The 20748-nt window shown below is 40.9% G+C and overlaps 1 protein-coding gene across 1 annotated transcript in view; it reads left to right on the plus strand.

The window, feature by feature from the left end:
* Nucleotides 1–20748, plus strand: part of LOC133413409 (cilia- and flagella-associated protein 44-like) — a 32429-nt gene that overhangs the window by 8709 nt on the left and 2972 nt on the right. The window contains exons 9-32 of the mRNA XM_061697737.1: nucleotides 1970–2125; nucleotides 2883–2930; nucleotides 5055–5154; nucleotides 6660–6754; nucleotides 6829–7032; nucleotides 8250–8360; nucleotides 8452–8604; nucleotides 8746–8940; nucleotides 10321–10463; nucleotides 10557–10836; nucleotides 13365–13420; nucleotides 13592–13754; nucleotides 14193–14323; nucleotides 15593–15798; nucleotides 15877–16018; nucleotides 16116–16293; nucleotides 16805–17046; nucleotides 17143–17353; nucleotides 17445–17648; nucleotides 17861–18053; nucleotides 18138–18251; nucleotides 19028–19158; nucleotides 20273–20389; nucleotides 20495–20696. Coding sequence (XP_061553721.1) covers nucleotides 1970–2125; nucleotides 2883–2930; nucleotides 5055–5154; nucleotides 6660–6754; nucleotides 6829–7032; nucleotides 8250–8360; nucleotides 8452–8604; nucleotides 8746–8940; nucleotides 10321–10463; nucleotides 10557–10836; nucleotides 13365–13420; nucleotides 13592–13754; nucleotides 14193–14323; nucleotides 15593–15798; nucleotides 15877–16018; nucleotides 16116–16293; nucleotides 16805–17046; nucleotides 17143–17353; nucleotides 17445–17648; nucleotides 17861–18053; nucleotides 18138–18251; nucleotides 19028–19158; nucleotides 20273–20389; nucleotides 20495–20696 — 3775 coding nt within the window. The remainder of the gene's footprint in view (nucleotides 1–1969; nucleotides 2126–2882; nucleotides 2931–5054; nucleotides 5155–6659; nucleotides 6755–6828; nucleotides 7033–8249; nucleotides 8361–8451; nucleotides 8605–8745; nucleotides 8941–10320; nucleotides 10464–10556; nucleotides 10837–13364; nucleotides 13421–13591; nucleotides 13755–14192; nucleotides 14324–15592; nucleotides 15799–15876; nucleotides 16019–16115; nucleotides 16294–16804; nucleotides 17047–17142; nucleotides 17354–17444; nucleotides 17649–17860; nucleotides 18054–18137; nucleotides 18252–19027; nucleotides 19159–20272; nucleotides 20390–20494; nucleotides 20697–20748) is intronic.

Genomic DNA, 20748 nt, shown 5'->3' on the forward strand with positions numbered 1-20748 from the left:
TGCACCTACAGAATCTAGTACAGTATGTATGCACTGTGTAGGTTGGAATCCTGCTGAGGAAAATAATGTTTTTAAGCAATGCAGTATTTACCATGAATGATTAATGATTGCCTGATGATGATTTGCCTCACAGTTCTGTTCTGTTCCTCACCTTTGTTCTTAAAAATGGGCACCAGTACACTTTTCCTCCATTCCACAGGCATCTTCTCACGCACTAGAATTCTATTGAACAGGCTGGTCAAAAACTCCACAGCCACCTCTCCTAGATGCTTCCATACCTCCACATGAATGTCATCAGGACCAACTGCCTTTCCATTTTTTATCCTCTTTAATGCCTTTCTAACTTCCCCCTTACTAATCATTGCCACTTCCTGGTCCACCACACTTGCCTCTTCTACTCTTCCTCCTCTCTCATTTTCCTCATTCATCAACTCCTCGAAGTATTCTTTCCATCTAGCTAGCACACTGCTGGCACCAGTCAACATATTTCCATCTCTATCCTTAATCGCCCCAACCTGCTGCACATCCTTCCCATCTCTATACCTCTGTCTGGCCAGCCTGTATAGATCCTTTTCTCCTTCTTTAGTGTCCAACCTGCCATACAACCTGCCATTCCACCACCAAATCTCCTTCTCTCCTTTCCTGCCAGAAGATACACCAAGTACTCTCCTGCCTGCCTCTCTGATCACCTTGGCTGCAGTGGTCCAGTCTTCTGAAAGCCCCTCCCGTCCGCCGAGAGCCTGTCTCACCTCTTCCCGAAAAGCTGCACAACACTTGTCCTGTCTCAGCTTCCACCACATGGTTCCCTTCTCTGCCTTTGTCTTCCTTGTCTTCCTCCCTACCACCAGAGTCATTTTACACACCACCATCCTATGCTGTCTAGCCACACTCTCCCCTACCACTACCTTACAGTTGGTAACCTCCTTCAGCTTACATCGTCTGCACAAGATGTAATCTACCTGCGTGCTTCAACCTCCGCTCTTGTAGGTCACCCTATGTTCGTGCCTCTTCTGGAAAAAAGTGTTCACTACAGCCATTTTCATCCTTGTTGCAAAGTCTACCACCATCTGTCCCTCCAAGTTCCTTTCCTAGATGCCGTACTTACCCACCACTTCTTCATCACCCCTATTACCTTCACCAACATGTCCATTACAATCAGCACCGATTACGACTCTCTCTCTGTCTGGGATGCTCAGAACTACTTTGTCTAGCTCCTCTTTCACTTTCTCTTTCACCTCTAGGTCACATCCTACCTGTGGGACATAGCCACTAATCACATTACACATAACACCCTCAATTTCAAGTTTCAGCCTCAGAACTCAGTCTGATACTCTTTGTACCTCCAAAACATTCTTAGCCAAATCTTCTTTTAAAATAACCCCGACTCCATTTCTCTCCCCATCTACACCATGGTAAAATAATTTAAATCCTGCCACTAAACTTCTTCTACGGACGTTGTTAACCCGGGCCACGACCGATCTGGTATGGAATTCTTTGGATGAACGCTCATATTTGTTTGGCAAACGTTTTAAGCCGGATGCCCTTCCTGACGCAACCCTCTGCATTTATCTGGGCTTGGGACCGGCCTACAGTTTGCACTGACTTGTCTCTGCATTATACTGTGATGTACATTGGTTCAGTTAAAAAAAAACAAAAAAAACAGGCAGATATTTTGACCAAATGGCATTTTTGTCACACATCTGGTTCGGAAGTGCACGGTCTGTTGTCCCCTGTAAGCACAAATGAAAAATTGCGGCCCCCACCATCATTTAAGTTGCCCATTTCTTCTGTTTATGATTAGCTACCTATTTCATTATTATACAAGTCAAACTTGTACTCATTCAATTAAGCATTTGTTTTTGTTCTTTCATAATGTATCTTGTGTTAATTTGTTTTGTAAATGTTCAATAAAGACATAAAAAATAATGTTATGGCTCATTGGTGTATGGTGTTTACTTTGATCCTGCAGGGCTGGGACTTTGAGACCATCGACGCTGCTGACAGTAGCAGTGAAAACAGCAGGTTTGAGATGGAGCCCATGAATGAGATGGTGGTTGGGCGCCATGTCTGCCTTTTTTCAATAGTGAAAAGCTCACAGCCTGATTCTACAATTTGGTATGCTCAGGTCAGCAGTCGCCAATCACTTATTGAAAACACATACAGTGGGTACGGAAAGTATTCAGACCCCCTTATATTTTTCACTCTTTGTTAATATTGCAGCCATTTGCGAAAATCATTAAAAATTTTCCCTCAATGATGTACACACAGCACCCTATATTGACAGAAAAAAATTGAATTGTTGACATTTTTGCAGATTTATTAAAAAAAGAAAAACTGAAATATCAAACAGCCATAAGTATTCAGACCCTTTGCTCAATATTCAGTAGAAGCACTCTTTTGAGCTAATACAGCCATGAGTCTTTTGGGGAATAATGCAATATGTTTTTCACACCTGGATTTGGGGATCCTTTGCCATTCCTCCTTGCAGATCCTCTCCAGTTCTATCAGGTTGGATGGTGAACGTTGGTGAACAGCCATTTTCAGGTCTCTCCAGAGAACCTCATTTGGGTTTAAGTCGGAGCTCTTGCTGTGTTGAAATTTTTGCAGATTTATTAAAAAAAGAAAAGCTGATATTTCAGTTTTTCTTTTTTAAGAAATCTGAAAAAAAATCAACAATTCAGTTTTTTTTTCTGTCAATATGGGGTGCTGTGTGTACATTAATGAGGAAAAAATTAACTTAAATGATTTTAGCAAATGGCTGCGATATAACAAAGAGTGAACGTTTTAACGGGGTCTGAATACTTTCCATACCGACTGTATTTCACATGATCTTTGCCTCATTGAATGATCAAAACTGAGTTATCTCCTGTGTGGTCTGGTAGGATACCAATGGAGCCATTTGGAAAGTGGATCTTTCATTCACATACACAGTAAGGCTACCCCATCCTTGATGATTTTAAAAGTGATTGAGGGAAATGAAAATTGTGTATATTTGCAACATTGGTACTTTTTAAAAAAAAATTCCACATTTATATATATTCTAGGTGTGAATGTGAGTGTGGATGGTTGTTTGTTTGTATGTGCCCTGCGATTGGCTGGCAACCAGTTCAGGGTGTACCCCGCCTCCTGCCCGATGACAGCTGGGATAGGCTCCAGCACGCCCGCGACCCTAGTGAGGAGAAGCGGCTCAGAAAATGGATGGATGGGATGGATATATATTCTGTGTATGAGACTATGAAGTATGTACGAAACAGAGGTATTTTTAACATTTATGACCAAAGCTGCCGTCTCGACTTCAGTTTCAGTTTCCAAATTATTGACAAAACTATCACAACAGAGCCAGTATTGTAAATCTGTCGATTTTGGAATCCGACATGGTCAAACCTTCAGAAACTCCCAGTGTACAACCCCTGGCAAAAATTATGGCATCATTGCTCCTGGAGGATGATCATTTAAATGTTTAATTTTGCAGAAAGAAAGGCAAATCACAGATATTCCACATATTTTTTTTTAGTCAAACTACCACCCTTTTGGCTTTAGGAAACACACAAAAAAATTAAATTAAATTGTTGTCAGATTTTTTTAAATACAAAATACAGGATCGCTCAATTCTGAGGAAAATATGGAATTGTAATTTTCAGTTCTAAACAAAGTCCTACATCAGATTGAATCTGCGAATTATTCAGCAGTTAAATAAGAGTGCTCACACCTTGGAGAGCTGTTGCATCAAGTGGATTGCCATGAATCATGGCTCCAACACAAGAGATAATCAATTGAAACAAAGGAGAGAATTATAAATCTTCAAGAAGGTATCAAGGTGCCGCTTGTATCTGCGATATTGTTCTTTCGGTCACAACCCACAGCTCGTGACCATAGGTGGGGATAGGAACGTATATTGAAACCGGTAAATCGAGAGCTTTGCTTTTCGGCTCAGCTCCTTCTTCACCACGACAGACTGATACGGCATTTGCACGGAAGCCATCCTAAACACCTAAATAGAAAAAAACAGCGGACTAAAGAAAAGTAATCGTGGATGGTGGCTGACTGGATGAAATGAAAATGATAATTCAGTGATGAATCGCAAATCTGCATTGGGCAAGGTAATGATGCTGGAACTTTTGTTTGGTGTCATTCCAATGGGTTTAATGAAAATGACTGCCTGAAGAAAACATACAAATTTCCACAGTCACTGATCATATGGGGCTGCATGTCAGGAAAGGCAAAGCAGCTGACAATCATTATATCTTCAAAGTTTACATGGAGATTTTGGACACCTCCGATTCCATCGATTGAAAGGATGTTTGGGGATTACCTCATTTTTCAAGATGATAATGCATCTTGCCATAGAGCAAAAACTGTAAAAACCTTTCAAGAAAGACATAATGCCAATGTCATGGCGGGCAGATAGTCTGGATCTCAATCCATTCGAAAATCTGTGTTGGAAAATCGGAAAAATGGTCAATGACAAGGCTCCAACCTGCAAAGCTGCGGTGGTAACAGCAATTTGAGGAAGTTAATGTCGGATTGATGAAGAATATTGTTAAATTCATGCCTCACAGACTGCAAGCTGCTAGGTGCAACGAAACACTAGTGGTGTAGTATTTTGTTTGTTTGTTTCTCATGATTCTTTATTTTTTTTTTCCTCAGAATTGAGCAATTCCATGTATTTCTTTCCTCTACTTTCTCCCCAAAAAAATGTTGACTGACGACAGCAATTTTCCTTTTTTAGTGTTTCTAAAAGCCAGAATGGTGGCATTTTGAATAAGAATAGTTTTTGGAAGATCAGTGAGTTGCCTTTTTTTTCCTCATAAATTAAACATTTAAATGTTAAAGCTGTGATTCCATAATTTTTGCCAGGGGTGCTATGACATCATTCCAGAAAACATTGAATTCAAAGGAAAATTGTATTGTAACACTACAAAAAAAATCACTTCCATATATTTTGCATGAACAAATACTGACCCTAATCTAGTATGCGTGATTTATTTATCTATTTATTTATTTGGTTGCCCACACTGATATTGATAGATGATGTTTAACGTCGATGTGAACAGACTCCTGATCCCGAGTGCCTGTTTTCCTTCCATGCTGGGGCAATCAACGGCCTTGATGTATCAAAGAAGAGTCATCTCATGGCCACGACTGCTCTGGACCGTGAGTCATTTCACGACTGTACACACTTAAATGCTTGCAACTAAGGTTGCGCATAGAGAATCGAGAACCGTTTCGGTTCTCCCGGGATCGCTCAAATTTAAAAATTTTGGTTCCCAGTTTTGATGTGGCCTTTTATTGCGCCAGCCTAAGGCACACCTGTGCAATAATTATGCTGTCTCATCAGCATCTTGATATGACACACTTTTGATGTGGAATGGATTATCTCGACAATGGATAAAAGCTCACTAACACAGATTTAACCAGGTTTGTGAACAATATTTGAGGGAAATTGCCTTTTGTGTATGGAGAAAAAGTTATGAGTCTTTGAGTCCAGCTCATGAAAAATGGGAGCAAAAACAAAAATGTTGCGTCGATATTTTTTTTCAGAAAAACCATTAGAAACCATTTGACGCGATAAAACAGTCCCAAATAACTATTTTAACAAAGCTATAACTTTTCACTGAAACATTAATTCATGAATTTTAGGTCAATTGGGTTAGTTCTACACACATTGCCTTATAGATCACAGGTTTGATAGTGATACTGGTTATAAAGAACCCTGAGTCAAATGTTCATTTTAGTCCATGCTGCGAGCTGTTAAGAAAATGAATGTTCATAATTTGGATACCCTTTATCTAAACCACGGGTGTCAAACTGGTGGTCCGGGGGCCAGATCCGGCCCGCCACATCCTTTTATGTGGCCCGTGAAACCAAATGTTCTGGTGTAATACCATTGAGATATTTGCAAGCAGCGGCACGGTGGACGACTGGTTAGCGTATCTGCCTCACAGTTCTGAGGACCGGGGTTAAATCCCCGGCCCGCCTGTGTAGAGTTTGCATGTTCTCCCCGTGCCTGCGTGGGTTTTCTCCGGGCATTCCGGTTTCCTCCCATATTCCAAAAACATGGCATGGTAGGTTAATTGAAGACTCTAAATTGCATGTCGGTGTGAATGTGAGTTCGAATGGTTGTTTATTTATATGTACCCTGTGATTGGCTGGCAACCCGTTCAGGGTGAACCCCGCCTCCTTGCCCGATGATAGCTGGGATAGGCTCCAGCGCTCCCGCGACCCTTGTAAGGATAAGCGGCTCAGATAATGGATGGATGGATATTTGCAAGCATTTTTTTGTTACCAATCCCCCTTTGAAAAGAAATGTAATGGTTGAAAAACATGTTTTTATAGGCTTCTGATTTCAAAACTGGCTATTCATCAATGTGTTGTGTATGCTGTATGTAATTACAGTATAGGAGGTAATCTTTCATTTATATGGGTTCACAGTTGTAGCGGCCCTCCGAGGGAAGTCGTAACTACGATGTGGCCAGTGACAAAAATTAGTTTGACACCCCTGATTTAAACCATGCAAACCTTTTTTGACCCACCTCCCTAAAATAATCGGAATCTAGAATCGTTTGGAACCGGAATCACTCAAATTCAAATGATGCCCAACCCTACTTGCAACACACTGTCACAACACGTGTTTATCTACCTCCATATTTTTTTTCCAGGTTCAGTCAGAGTCTTTGACTTTCTGGCAAAAACAGAACTGACTTGTAACCGCTTCACTCAGGGTGGAACTGCTCTCCACTGGGCCCCACCTATGGTAAATGTACACGGACGCTACTTCCTTACCAACAATGTGTGACAGAAGAAAGACCCTCTTACATTTGTCTCCAGGTGAACCAGACTGGAAGTTTACTGGTGACTGGCTTTGAAGATGGTGTGGTGCGCTTACTAGAGCTTTATGACCCTTCAGGCCTTCAAATAGTAACCAGGCACAATGTTGAGGCCCAGCTGCGCCTCAAACAAGCCTTTAAACCTCATAATGCCCCTATAACCACAGTTGCATATGAATGCAATGGAGCGATCTTAGCCACTGGGGTAAGAAAGCTTTAGTTCAATTGAAGATTCTACAATTAAATATTACACAATTTACTCATTACCTAGGACAAAGGGGAAGACAAACTACAATCTCATGGCAAACACATTTATCAAATGAACATTGTAGCTTTGTTGATACATTACATGGTTTGTTCGAGTAGAATATAGCCCCTTAAAGCCCCAAATCAACTTTTCTAATATTCAGGATGTAATATTGGCTCTATGGTGCCTCAGTAAACATGTGAAACATGGATTAAAATCGTCCACTCATTCCTAAATTCCAGACGTTATTCTCTCGAGAGACCTGAAAGCAGGTCATTTGAATTTTTTGAGCTTATTTACGTCACTCGCGAAGATCTCCGCCTCCCTCTCTGCTCCCGAGCCGGTGCTGTCAAGATAACAAATACGTGAGCTCTCACAAGTGGGTCTTCTACACAGAGGCAATCAGAGGAAAGGACAAAGTGGATACAAAACTGGGTCAAACAAGTAGCTGTCAGAACTAGAATGACAAAACAAAACTGTTTTTTTTTTAAAATGAAATTAACATAGAATTAGTATAAAAGTGTCAAAGAGTCACTCTGTGGAGGTCTAAATAGCCAAAATATGGGACTTTTAATCAACTTTGTTTCCTCTAATTATCATGTATAACCTGGCTAGTGGATCCTTTTCATTTCATGAAACTAATTATTATGAAGTCATTATATCAAAATTTTATTTCCCCACGATAACAAGTACTTTGGTGACAAAAACAAGAAAAAAATGACCTATTAAAAGGAAAAAACGTTGAGCATAGGCAATTCTGCCTGCTGCCATCTACCTTGATAGCGCCATAATTAATTGTAAATTCTGAAAAGGCCTAAACCAGCCCTTTCTCTTTTACTTTATGCACAGTAGATTATCCATAGCTTTATGAATGATGAAAGATGTCAACAGTTTTTATACTACAGCATTTGCTGTCATTTTACTGTTGACTATTTTGAATTGCATCAAACATCTTGAATTTTACATTATGAAAAATTAATTACGTTTTTGTGTGTATACTGTAGATCTAGACTGCTTCTCACTTCATTTTAAAGTGTGATACAATTTGATAATGCAGTTACTTTCATCATCTAATTAAACTCATAATTAATGTGGCGAAGGCTGCAAGAGTATAGTCCTACATTAGCATAATAGAATTAAGTCTTTTGCTCTTTTTTCCCCACCTTAATTCTTAGAGCTCAGACTCCACTGTGTTCTTCTTCACTGTCGGAGAAAAATATGAGCCAATCGGTTTTGTCTGTGTTCCTGGACCAGTACAGGTACTGGAGTGGTCACCTCATTCCCATGTAAGTCTTGTCTCTGATTGAAAGAGAGCACACTCATTCTTTTAATTCAATCCAGTAATACATAACTAAAACAATTTCCATTTTTACCCAGCATGAAAACAGTCTGCTAATCCTGTGTCTAAGTGGTCATGTTGTGGAGGTACAGTGTCCTGATCCTAAAACCCAGCAGACAGGCAAATCCTACCAACTACTTGAACTGCCCAGAAGAACCTTTCGCTTCAAGAGCATCAAATCTCGAATTAGGGTATTACACATATTATATTTAATATTTTTTAAATATGAAGTTTAACAATCATATTCATGTAACATATATGCGTAATTGTACAAATAACTTAACAACACAAACATAACAACTTTTTCATTCACATGCATCTGTGGTTTTCAGAGAGAGGAGGAAATAGCAAGACGACAAGCATTAAAAGAAAAGCGAAAGAAGGAACGAGAGGAAAATGAGATCACAGATGAAGAAGAAGAAGAGGAAGAGGAAGAGGAGGCGTTGCCTCGTATCTATATCCCTGACCCTCCAAGTCCTCTCTACTGGGGGTTCTACTCAAAGCCTGGCCAATTCTGGCTCTCAATGGCAAGTACACATAAACACACAATAACAATTGTTTTTATGACCTAAAACCTTTGCCGCCATCATAAATTGATAGGGAAGGGAATTTATTGTTCACCAAAGACACACAGGTGTAGAATACATTTACTATTTTTATAGAGCAGGATATACAATATTCTATAGCAATGGATAAAGTCGACACAAGGTCATATATTGTTGGAAACAGAACACTGAAGGTCCGCAACGCAGCTTTTAGGTCTGGGGATGAGGAGGGCCTGAGGACAGCCAGGGCCAATCTGTCCCGTGGCACCTGTGGTGGGTCTCATCAGCAACGGAGATGAGACAGTCTACAGGAGTGAGGTGAGCTTCCTGGCCAGGTGGTGCATGGACAACAGTCTCTCCCTGAACGTGGGGACAAAAAATGTGATTGTTGTGGACTTCAGGAGAGCACACTCCGAGCATGCTCCCCTGAAAATCAACGGTGCTGCGGCGGAGTTACTGGGAGTGCACATCACCGAGGACCTCTCCTGGACCAGGAACACCTCATCACTGGCCAAGAAAGCTCACCAGTGTCTCAACTTCCTGCGCAAGCTGAGAAGAGCCAGAGCCCTGACCCCCATCATGGGCTCGTTCTACAGAGGGACCATAGAGAGCATCTTGACCAACTGCATCACTGTGTGGTACGGAGCCTACGCCACATCCTACCGCAAGACTCTCCATCGCAAAATGAGGGCAGTTGAGAAGATCATCGAACCTCTCTTCCCTCCCTGCAGGACATTAACAGCGCCCGCCTCACCCGCAAAGCCCTCCGAATAGCAGGGGATGCCACCCATCCGTCACACAGCCTTTTCCATCTGTAGCCATCAGGCAGGAGACTGCGGAGTCTGCGGGCCAGGACTAGCCGACTCAAAGACAGTTTTATTCATCAGGCTGTCAGGAATCTGAACTCTCTGCCCGCTCTGCCCCCTCTGCCCCCTCTACTTCTTCTGTCCTCTGCCCACCTGAACTCTGATGCCCCGCAAACATGTAGAGGCATACACAGTCACACGCACACAATACAAGCACACAAGCACACACTGACACCAGATTCAGGGTCACACCAGCCACTTTTGCAGCATTGGGGTTTTGTCATCGGATTTATAATGTCTTATTTGCCTTGGTTCGCTGACCTTGACTGTTGCACACGTTCACCTGACCTTTGGTACTTGCACATTCAATTAATCATTTTTATACTGTATATACTATTGTTTATTTAGCTTTTATATTGATGTTATTATTTGTCTTTTGTAGCACCGCGGGCCATTGAGTACTGTAATTTCAATCCTTTGCATGTGTTACGCATATTGAAGAATTGACAATATAAGTACCTTGTAAATTCAAAATAGTCATTTTTCTCTTCTTCAGGGAGGATATGACTCTGGTTTTTTGTACCACTGTAAGTTCTCTGAGAATCAGGATGAAAATTCAGAAAAATGTCTGGTTGAGCCATTTGACTTCCTGGCTATCCAAAATGCTGATGGTGACCCTATTCGTTCAGTCACCTTCAGGTATTACACGTGTTTGTAGCTAAAATTCAGTTAGCAGGTATAACAAATTAATAGGGACCCATACTTTGATTGATTTGATTGTTTCTATTACAGCTCCAACAGACAGCTGATGTTCTGCGGCATGCACTCAGGCTCCATCAGAGTTTATCCTTTGGATCCCGATGATCACGCCCTAACCTCTATGCAGCCGTACTGGGAACTGAGCATTCATGACAGTAATTATGGATACTTGCGGCACATCTGTTGCAGCCATGATGACCAGTTTGTGCTGACAGCAGGAGATGATGGGAACATCTTCTCCTTCAGCCTGCTTCCTGATGAGGAGCTGCAGAAAGAACGGCAGAAAAAAAAGGCCAAGGTTCCTTCACCAAGGGTGAGTTACAGAAAAAACAAGTACAGTTACATCTCCTTTGACTTTCTGGATAAAGATGCACCTCACTAGACATTTTGTGAACATTACCGAGCAAATCAATTACAAGAGTAGTGCTTTTAGGCTGTGGAAGTTGCATTTTGACCCTTTGCAGTGTTCGGTGGAGGTGCCGCGGAAGTACACTTTGACATTGTGTAAATTACTGTGTCTAGTGCCTTGTTATTACCAGTTTTTAAATGAGGATGTTGCTCTTTTAGTTTTGCTGTCTCGGATAACATCCACAACAATAGTGTAGGTGGCCCATAACAGTCCCATTTAAGCTATGCAGGTCTTAGCCAGACAAAATTTACAGAGTGCTGGCAGGCAGTGTTGATGCACAAAGTTCCATGACTTTCTGTTTCAAGACTATTAATTAATTACCATAATTTCTCATGTATAATGCGCATTTTCTTTCCCCCAAAATTATCAAAAGTCAATAGTGCGCATTATACATAGGTATAGGGGCAAATGGGAAAAAACTTTCACATTTTATAAATGTATGCCGCCATCTAGAGGTAATGAAAAAGCTGTACACTTTCATTCCAAAATGCCACCACCACCTAGAGGTTATGAGAAAGGTGTACACTTTCATTCTAATATGCCACCGCCAGGCGGCACGGTGGCCGACTGGTTAGAGCGTCAGCCTCACAGTTCTGAGGACCCGGGTTCAATCCCCGGCCCCGACTGTGTGGAGTTTGCATGTTCTCCCCGTGCCTGCGTGGGTTTTCTCCGGGCACTCCGGTTTCCTCCCACATCCCAAAAACATGCATAAATTGGAGACTCTAAATTGCCCGTAGGTGTGACTGTGAGTGCGAATGGTTGTCTGTTTGTATGTGCCCTGCGATTGGCTGGCAACCACTTCAGGGTGTACCCCGCCTCCTGCCCGATGACAGCTGGGATAGGCTCCAGCACGCCCGCGACCCTAGTGAGGATAAGCGGCTCAGAAAATGGATGGATGGATGGATGCCACCGCCACCTAGTGGTTATAAAAAAGGTGTAGGCTACACTTTCATTCCAATATGACAGAGGTACGTACGACTGCATATATGTTTAATTTGAATCCCATTAAAATAAAATTAAATGTGCTTCGCCTGGTCCTTCATGTTTTCTTTAAAAAATTTTACCCATCGTTACAAATTCTGCCTGAGTAATCAAATATATGAGCACAACTGTGTGTTTTCTAATTTCCTGAATAAAAGTAGGGCTGTGAATGTCAAAATAAGAGCAATTAAGTTAAAAAAAAAAAAGTATTATGTGTTCAAATAAAGTGCTTAACTTAAGAATAACTCTTAGAAAAAAATTAAGGCTTCATGTTTTGATCATATGGGTAGAAGCAAAATCATCCATTGTAAAAATGCATTATACATAGGTAGAAGGGTTTTCCAGAATTTTGAGGTCAACTTTGGGGGTGCATATTATACACGAGAAATTACGGTATTCCAGTTCATTATAGCTCAGCTTCCTCCTCTGTCACTCACTCGGTGTGACTAAAGAGTAGTGATGCTGTGGGAAAGAATTTCTCTCTGTTGTCACATTTATCAGCAGTGAAGCATGTTTTCTGAGTGTGTGAGTTTAATCTTGCTGAGGGACAGCAGTGCCTAACTAACCCCTCCGCCGCTGTCCTGCCAAATGAAAAACTATCGGCATTATTTTACTCTTTCCAAGTAACATTTGACTGAAGTTACAGGAATAACATCAAGACCTTTTGATGTGTGCCACGTTTCCCAGTAGGTGGTGCTATGATTATGAGTAAATAATTATGTGAAGATGTTTTCAGGACTGGACTCTCATCAAATGTGTGACATTTTGAAAAGATATGAGCATCTGCGGTCAAGTTAAAACAGCTTTTGTTGTCACAGCGAAACATCAAAGTTCGCCGTGCCACCACTTCCACAGTGGTCGACGAAATAAAAAGCTTTTGATTTTCATTTTCAACATCTTGAAACACCTGAAATCTGAAGTCAATCGGATAAAATCTCTTGGAGGAGTTCGTTAAAATATGACCTCTATAAAAGGCGTAAAATGGGTCAAAATTTTAAAGTAAATTAAAAATGTTTGTGGTATGCCTCCCAAAGACTTTTTTTATATAGGTCTTAGGTTGTTACCCACTGTATACAATACCTCCCAAGTAGGCGAAACGTACAGCCGGGACTGCTTTGTCAAAAAATAATTAGGGGGTAGTACTTAGCCATTTTGTATTTATTTACATCGCACAATAACGTGCATTTCCAACTAGGGTAGACGTAGCACATGCAGGGGTATGATGTTTCACAGCTCCTCCTGGGAATGCTTCAGTATCACACATGTTGGACTAGAAGAGTTTTCTGGAGACAGGAAATTCTGAGCATCCCCAATTAGACTGCTCCCCATGCAACCTGGACCCCACTCAAGTGGATGTAAATCACTAGTTTTTGATAGATGAGTACCATAGTTGTATAATGAAAATTAAAAAAGAAAAAATTAAAAGTGACATCATTATCTTCTTGTAATAGGTGGGTTTGGAGAATGAGGTGTTAGCCAAAGACATTGATGACCCAGCTGCCTACAGGTTGAGTATGAATTTTACAGTGCTAGTGCCCTGTGTCTTTGTTTTGTATTTTTTAAATACAGTGTGTAATGTTTTTAAATTGAAATGATGAAGTGAGTTCTTTAAGTGAACACTTCAGAACTGCCGTTCAATAAAACCAGAACTTTTAAACTCAGATTCGTACTCCCTCAGCATAGAGACAGCCAAACAGAAGCTAGAGAAAGACCGCAGGCGTCGGGAAGCTGACAAGACGATATTCGCCAAACGAAAAAGGCTTGCTGCGTTCCAGAACAAGTTTAAAATACTACTGAATGAAAACCTTAACTTGCCAGGACACAATCAGCTGACTCCTCTGGTACGCATGCACGCACACACGCATTACATAAGGGAAGAGTTGATGTACATTATTTTAATCTAATTATTTAAATTGATGCAACAGCATAGACATCAGTGACTTACAAGGAACATTTTGCTGTTGTTTGTTTGTCATATTTATCACATTTCCAGGTAATGATTACGGTAGATGACATTAGTGTGCAGTGTGAGACATTAGCGCTTTGTCTCCAAATGTGTTATACATTTGTTTTCTCTCATAAAATCGAACGGATCCATATCATTTTTGTGATGATGAGTGATTTAATTGTAATGAATTTAATGAATCATAGATGCACAAATGTATTACCAACTATCCTTTGGCTCTCTTCACAGATGCCATTAAAAAGCTCTTGAGTGATAGAGCCAATAAATTAAAGTTTTGCATTAAGCTCCATTGCATGCATATGTTTGTAAGTAGGAACTGCTGTTGGACCAACGTTTCGAAGACCAAGCTGAGAGTGAGAAGATTACGCGATTAAATGAAGTCCAGTACCAGATGAGTTGGCAAGAGGAGCATTCCCATTTATCACTCAAAAAGCTACAAGACTGGTACTGTAATGACTAATCACTAATAAGTCTTGGCTGACATGCATTTCTTTTCTTAAAACAACAGCTATCTGGTTGGCCTTTGTAAGAACCAAGTACAATTAGCAAAACTACATATATTTTATCTGATCTAAAACCACATTAATTTCTTAAAACATAAGACCTTGACATATATCCATCCATCCATTTTCCCAACCGGCGTGTTGGAGCCTATCCCAGTTATCTTTGTGCGAGAGGTGGGGTAAATCCTGTACTGGTTGCCAGCCAATCGCAGGGCACATACAGCGGTTGAAATAATTATTTAACACGTCACCATTTTTCTCACTAAATATACTTCCAAAGGTGCAATTGACCTGAACATTTCACCAGATGTCGGGAACCACCCAAGTAATCATTCAAAGAAAGTAGAACAAAAAAAAACTTGTAAATTAAGTTGTGTGTAAAAATGTGAAGCCGCAGTATGTATATACGATGTGTGTCCGTGTGTATAAGTATTCCAAAAGTATTGGAATGGCAAGGTCAATTCCTTTGTTTTTGTTGTATACTGAAGACATTTGCATTTCAGTATGATTGGCTTTCCACTTGTGTATTATGGGCCCAAACATGTTCACTGGAACGTTGAGAAGCTTAGATAGTAACCAATGTTACTATCAACCAACGCCTGTAACCAATGTTTTGCAACAATTAGTTTGTGCTGGTCTTGACAGCTCTCTGCTCATACCCATCATGAGATGTGTCTTGACTCACACCTTGGCAATGAGACCTTTTTGTAGGCCATCAATTAGGACTGAACCAGCTCATTTTCATTTGCACTGACAAGGGGCTGGATTGCTGTTTGATTATTATTGATAAATTTTAGGCGTTGTCTTGGCTTTCCATGCCTTTTTTGCACCTCCCTTTCTTCATGTGTTCAATACTTTTTCCCTGTGTCATTTCACAATTTTACACAAAACTTAATTTCTAATCTTATTTATCCTACTTTCTTTGTATGTATGGATTTATTGGGTTGTTCCCACCATCAAATTTTCAGGTCAATAGCACCTCCGGAAGTATATTTAGTGAGAAGAATGGTGACGTGTTACTTGTTTCAGCCGCTGAATTTAATACAGATAAAATGTTTAACTAAGCAACTTTGTGGCTTTTGAAATTCACTAGTCCATTTTAATGGAGTGTGGTAGTGATAGTCTGTGTTATGCATGTTTGTTTGAATGACATAGGGACATCCAGCCTGCATTTGCAATGAAAAACCTTGTTGGCATTTGTTACTTCCAGGTTCATTGGCTCTTCACAGTCTAAAATTGTCACTGTGTTCGCCATCCGCACTGACCACAGAGTCTCAACCTACCATATTCCAAGTCTTTCTTCAACTCGGCTCCAACAGCAGAGCAGTTCCAGCAATTCTGGTGTTAATGAAACCGCTCTGGCTGAATGTCAAAAATCCACAGACCAACCTGAAAAAGACAGTAGTGAAACAGATGGTGAGACAGTTTTTATGTCTTTGTTTTGCATGTTAAATAGTGAACATACACATTTTATTACTGATCTGTGCTCGCCAGAGGATGATGCGCCTCCTACCCCTGTGTCTCGTGCTGGGGTACAGGTAGCAGATCGGCAGGTTGAAAGGCTCCAAAAAGCTGCAGAGAAAGCTGAACAAGCACGAGCCAAGATTGCGAAAAGAAAGCAGGAATGGGACAAACTGTGAGTGTGGCATTTAACAACATTACTACTCTGGGCTAGAAGATTTCACTTTAAGATCATGCTCAAGCTGTATTCAGTGGTTTGTCATTGGTCTCAGTTATGCAGAGAAGCCACATAAGGACTGTGAAGATCCACGAGACGTGCAGGCCATCTGTGAAGCCAAAGAGCGCATTGGAGACTTGAAACTTAAAACAGACAAAAACTTCACCGTGCCAAAACACCTACGAATGAGTGCAAACAGAAAGAAAGTTGAGATGATAAACCTGGAGGACAATGTAAATCTCTCACACATACACACACATGCTGTTGGGAAGCACTTAGACACACAGTGTTGTGAAGTAACGATGTTCACTGTAACGAAATTACGTAATTTAACAAAACTAATTTATGTAATTGTAAACCATTACCTTTCTGGGAGAAAATACATAGCTAAATCACAGTTGCTTTTGGATATTTTAATTATTCATATTTCAGTTACATTTGAAAAACAGCAGGAAAAGCCCTGATTTTGTTTTTTTTGTATTTTGTTTTTTTCCCCCCCATATCACTACATCCTTCAAAAGCTGACATTTGTGATTGTCTCTCTCTGGTGATGTGCCATTTTGCCATAGTGTTAAACATGATATATTTTCCCCAAATATTACCTTAAAGTTTCACCTATTAGTGCAATCCACTAGTTTGTATGGCAGTCCCTAAAAAAATGATAGACAAGTTGAATAAAATTAATCAGTAATAATGAAAACAGTCACAGCAGGTTTTTCTAAATGATTGCATCCATCCCACTAGATACGTGAAAAACAGACTGAGATGAACCGAGAGATTTTGGCCTTGCGGGACTTCAAACTTCTCCTTTTGTCAAAACTGGGAACCCAGGCTAAGCAGTTCCAGAGAATCCAGAATCATTTGCCATCACAGCTCCACTGCTGTCCACCCCCTCCACCCACCGTACGACTCGAGGAAGTACCTGAGAAGAGCCTGCAATGCACCCGAGCCATCCTAGAGAGATATAGGGTGCTGAGGGAGCAAAGGTGCTGGAGACATGTTTTACATGTCACTATATTAAAAGAATATGACTTTTGAGTGATAAATTCACTTGAATGAGATAATCTGTAATATTCAAACAGGTTAAAGGATGCAGAGCTCGAGGATCAGGAGAGTGGAACGAGTGTGGTGGATGAGCTAGAAAAGGAGATTGAACTACTGGAGGAAATGGAAAATGAATCAGGTTCATCTCCAGAGGAGACCGCAGGGGAGGAAGAAGAGCTGAATGATGAAGAGCTCCAAAATATGAAACAGGACGCATTGCTAGACATGCGGGACTTTCTGCTGGAACAGGTCTGTTTAGGTTTTTATTGAGCACACTGCACTGAACATCTCAAGGTCAACAGCCCTAATCATTGAATTTATTGTATTATTTATTTACTAGATGAAGATCTTGGTGGATCAATTTGATAAGGAGCACCTGATGTGTCTTGAGAAGGTACAGATGCTGGACTGGAAGCTAAAACTTGGTAATCTCCGTCAGTTGACGCTCTATCAGGAGCTGTTGCTCCTCAAGGAGGTGGACAAGAGTGAGAAGACTCTGCAGGACAAACTTGACAAACGTCTGAAGGAGGAGGATGACCTAATGGTGGGCAATCATTCATATGTCAATAGATTGTCTCTTAATTAATTTTAAACTGTGGGTCATGCCTGTCGTGTTCAATCTATATTTCAAACCTTTGCTAAAGTTGTAGAATTTGACTTATGTTTATGCCCTTTGTCAGAAGGATCTAAGCAAGCCTTATAGCTTTCCATGTTGCCTAATGTATATATGTGTTTGTCCCATCCCTTTTGTAACAGTCCGAGCTGGAAAAGTATAGGAAGGCGCTGGAACTGAAGCGTAAAGACATAGCAAAACGTCAGGAGAAAGAGAAAGCTAATACTGCAGCCTTCCATGCCTTGCTAGGTGATGACAACAACTTTGAAGAGTATCTGACCAAAGTTTACAAGAAGAAAATCAAACGTGCCAAGAAGAAGGAGCAAGGAAGTGAAGGTGATAGGATGCTTTTCAACCACAGAATCTGACACTTGTATGTCCTGCTTTGCAATAAATTAAAATGATCAAATTGTTTTGCAGAGGAGGACGAAGACAGCAATGATGACTTTGATGATTATGAAAACTGGGATGATGATGACGACGATGATTGGGATGCGTTAGATGGAGATGGTGCTGTGGAAGAATGCCCTCCAGGTCAGTACTCCATCAAGGTTCCCCTCAATAAACATGTGCATCATTATGTCCCCATGCCATCCAGCAACATCATGGTGTGAAAGGTTTCAATCAAAAGAGCTAAAATATTTCATTGATTTGTTGTGCACCATCAAATTGCTCAGCAAATATTTTGACAACAGATCAACCGGTTTGAGTAATATTATTAACAAGTGAAGTTCACAGTGTCCATTTAGAGGGAATATGCCAGTTTGAGCAAGTGAGTTTCGAATTGGGATTTCAATGATACACGATGATGGAGTCTGAGTGTCTTTATGTGGGAGTTCTAGAGTCTGGGTGCTGAGCAGCTGAAGACTGTGGCTTGACATCGGGATGGTTAGCAGTGCAACATAGGTTGAGCGGAGGGTGCGGCATAGGGTGTATATATTAATATTCAACTTTGTAAAATGAACATTTGAATGTTGTCTTTGGCTTGGGGGGAAAAAAAAACATTTTCACCATTTGATTTCATTTTTAAGACCAAAGCGCTTATTTGTTCATTTTGGATGGATTAAAAAAAAAAGAAATCAGTAACATTTAAATTATTTAAATTGTATTATTTGTCAAAATTGTCTTCAGTTGCTTAACTACAAACAAAGGTATATGTCAATCTTAATACTAAACCTTTATTTGCAAATATATCACTGAAAGTCACCATGAGACAGGTAAAGAACAAAGACACATTCTTGATGTCGGTGTGTCCACCTGGACCTACAAACAGTAGCATTAATGGCACTGAAAGTATTCATGTGACACAGGGTGTGACCCAAAACTGTTTGACGACGTACTGGAGCTGCGTGAACGTCGCCTGGATCTGGAAGAGCTGCTGGCAGAGGAGAAGAAGAATGCTGAACAGCTGGAGAAGGAGTGTGACGCCCTTGTAAAGAAGGTCAGAGATTCGTTTTATTGGCCAGTCATTTTCAATCGTGTGGACTCCACATTATTGTAGTCCTCGCAAAGGCATTGCATGGCATTGCAGGTGATTTCTTATCTTTGTCAACATTCTCAACAGATCTTCAAACCAGGGATTATTGTCCAATATCAAAGGAGGAAAAATATTTGCAATTCAATCCCAAAATGAATTACTCGTTGCCAGTACACAGTAATTTAGATTCGAAGCACATCTGTTCCAGTGCTGCCATGATAATGGACAAAAATGTACAATTCAAATACAAATACATCCATCCATTTTCTGAGCCACTTCTCCTCACTAGGGTCACGGGCGTGCTGGAGCCTATCCCAGCTGTCATTGGGCAGGAGGCGGGGTACACCCTGAACTGGTTGCCAGCCAATCGCAGGGCACATACAAACAGACAACCATTCGCACTCACATGCACACCTACGGGCAATTTAGAGTCTCCAATTTATGCATGTTTTTGGGATGTGGGAGGAAACCGGAGTGCCCGGGAGAAAACCCACGCAGGCACGGGGAGAACATGCAAACTCCACACAGTCGGGGCCGGGGATTGAACCCGGGTCCTCAGAACTGTGAGGCTGACGCTCTAACCAGTCGGCCACCGTGACGCAATACAAATACAGAAATAAATAAATAAAACAATTTATTATTAAGTATGTGGCTGCATACATCTGCATCACTCCCAGCCCCCTTATAGTCAGGGATTCACATGCAGCTGTCTCAATATTACTGAATCTTTTACATTCAAACTTGTATTGCGTTATAGTCAGCGGTTATTGCCTTCCAAGCTGTCCACTTGAAATTGTAAATATACCTTTGTTAATACTGAGTCTGATCGATGTGTCTTCACTTTTACTACTTACTTTCCAGTTATTTTTATGAACTCGATAAAGTGTTGTTCAATGGAAGTAAAGTAATTTATTAAAGTAACTGGCAAACTAATAATACAAACTAAAAATGTGAAGTGTGTCGGAAAATTTCAATACTCTATTCTCTCTCTCTCTCTAGTCTGCTCTATACACGTAATTTCAACCCTAGTTTCCACATTTCTTTGTACTGACTGTAATTTTGAGCTATGGACTTGCAGATGAAATCAGTGAAAATCAGTCTTAAGGCAGCAGAGGATGACTTGGAGGAAGTCAACAGGGAGAAACAGCAGAAAATGAACCAACTAGAGGTTGTGGTTCCTCTCAGGCTGCACCAGGTTAAGAAAACTTGTCTCAATGAACTTTTAAGTCGAGCCAAGTGTTCACAGTTGTCATCAATATTAACATGTCTTCTACCACTGCTGTTCTCTGCTGACTCCCAGATTGAGATTGATATCTCCGCCCAAGTGCCTTCAGACCTCAGCCCGGCGTTGGTTCTCACTAGGATGGAGCTACAGCGGCTGCAGGAGCGAGTGAACGAGTTGGAGGTAGAGAAGCTTCAGCAGACAGAGGTGTACCGTCAGGCCCGTCAGCAGCATATCAGGCTCATCAAAGAACGCAAGGACATGAGCAATGAGATCCAGTGTAAGACCAAAGCTGGGAAACACCTGAAGACCTTCAGCTCCCAAACGTGGAA

This window comes from Phycodurus eques, chromosome 15, assembly GCF_024500275.1.
Source record: "Phycodurus eques isolate BA_2022a chromosome 15, UOR_Pequ_1.1, whole genome shotgun sequence".
NCBI lineage: Eukaryota > Metazoa > Chordata > Actinopteri > Syngnathiformes > Syngnathidae > Phycodurus > Phycodurus eques.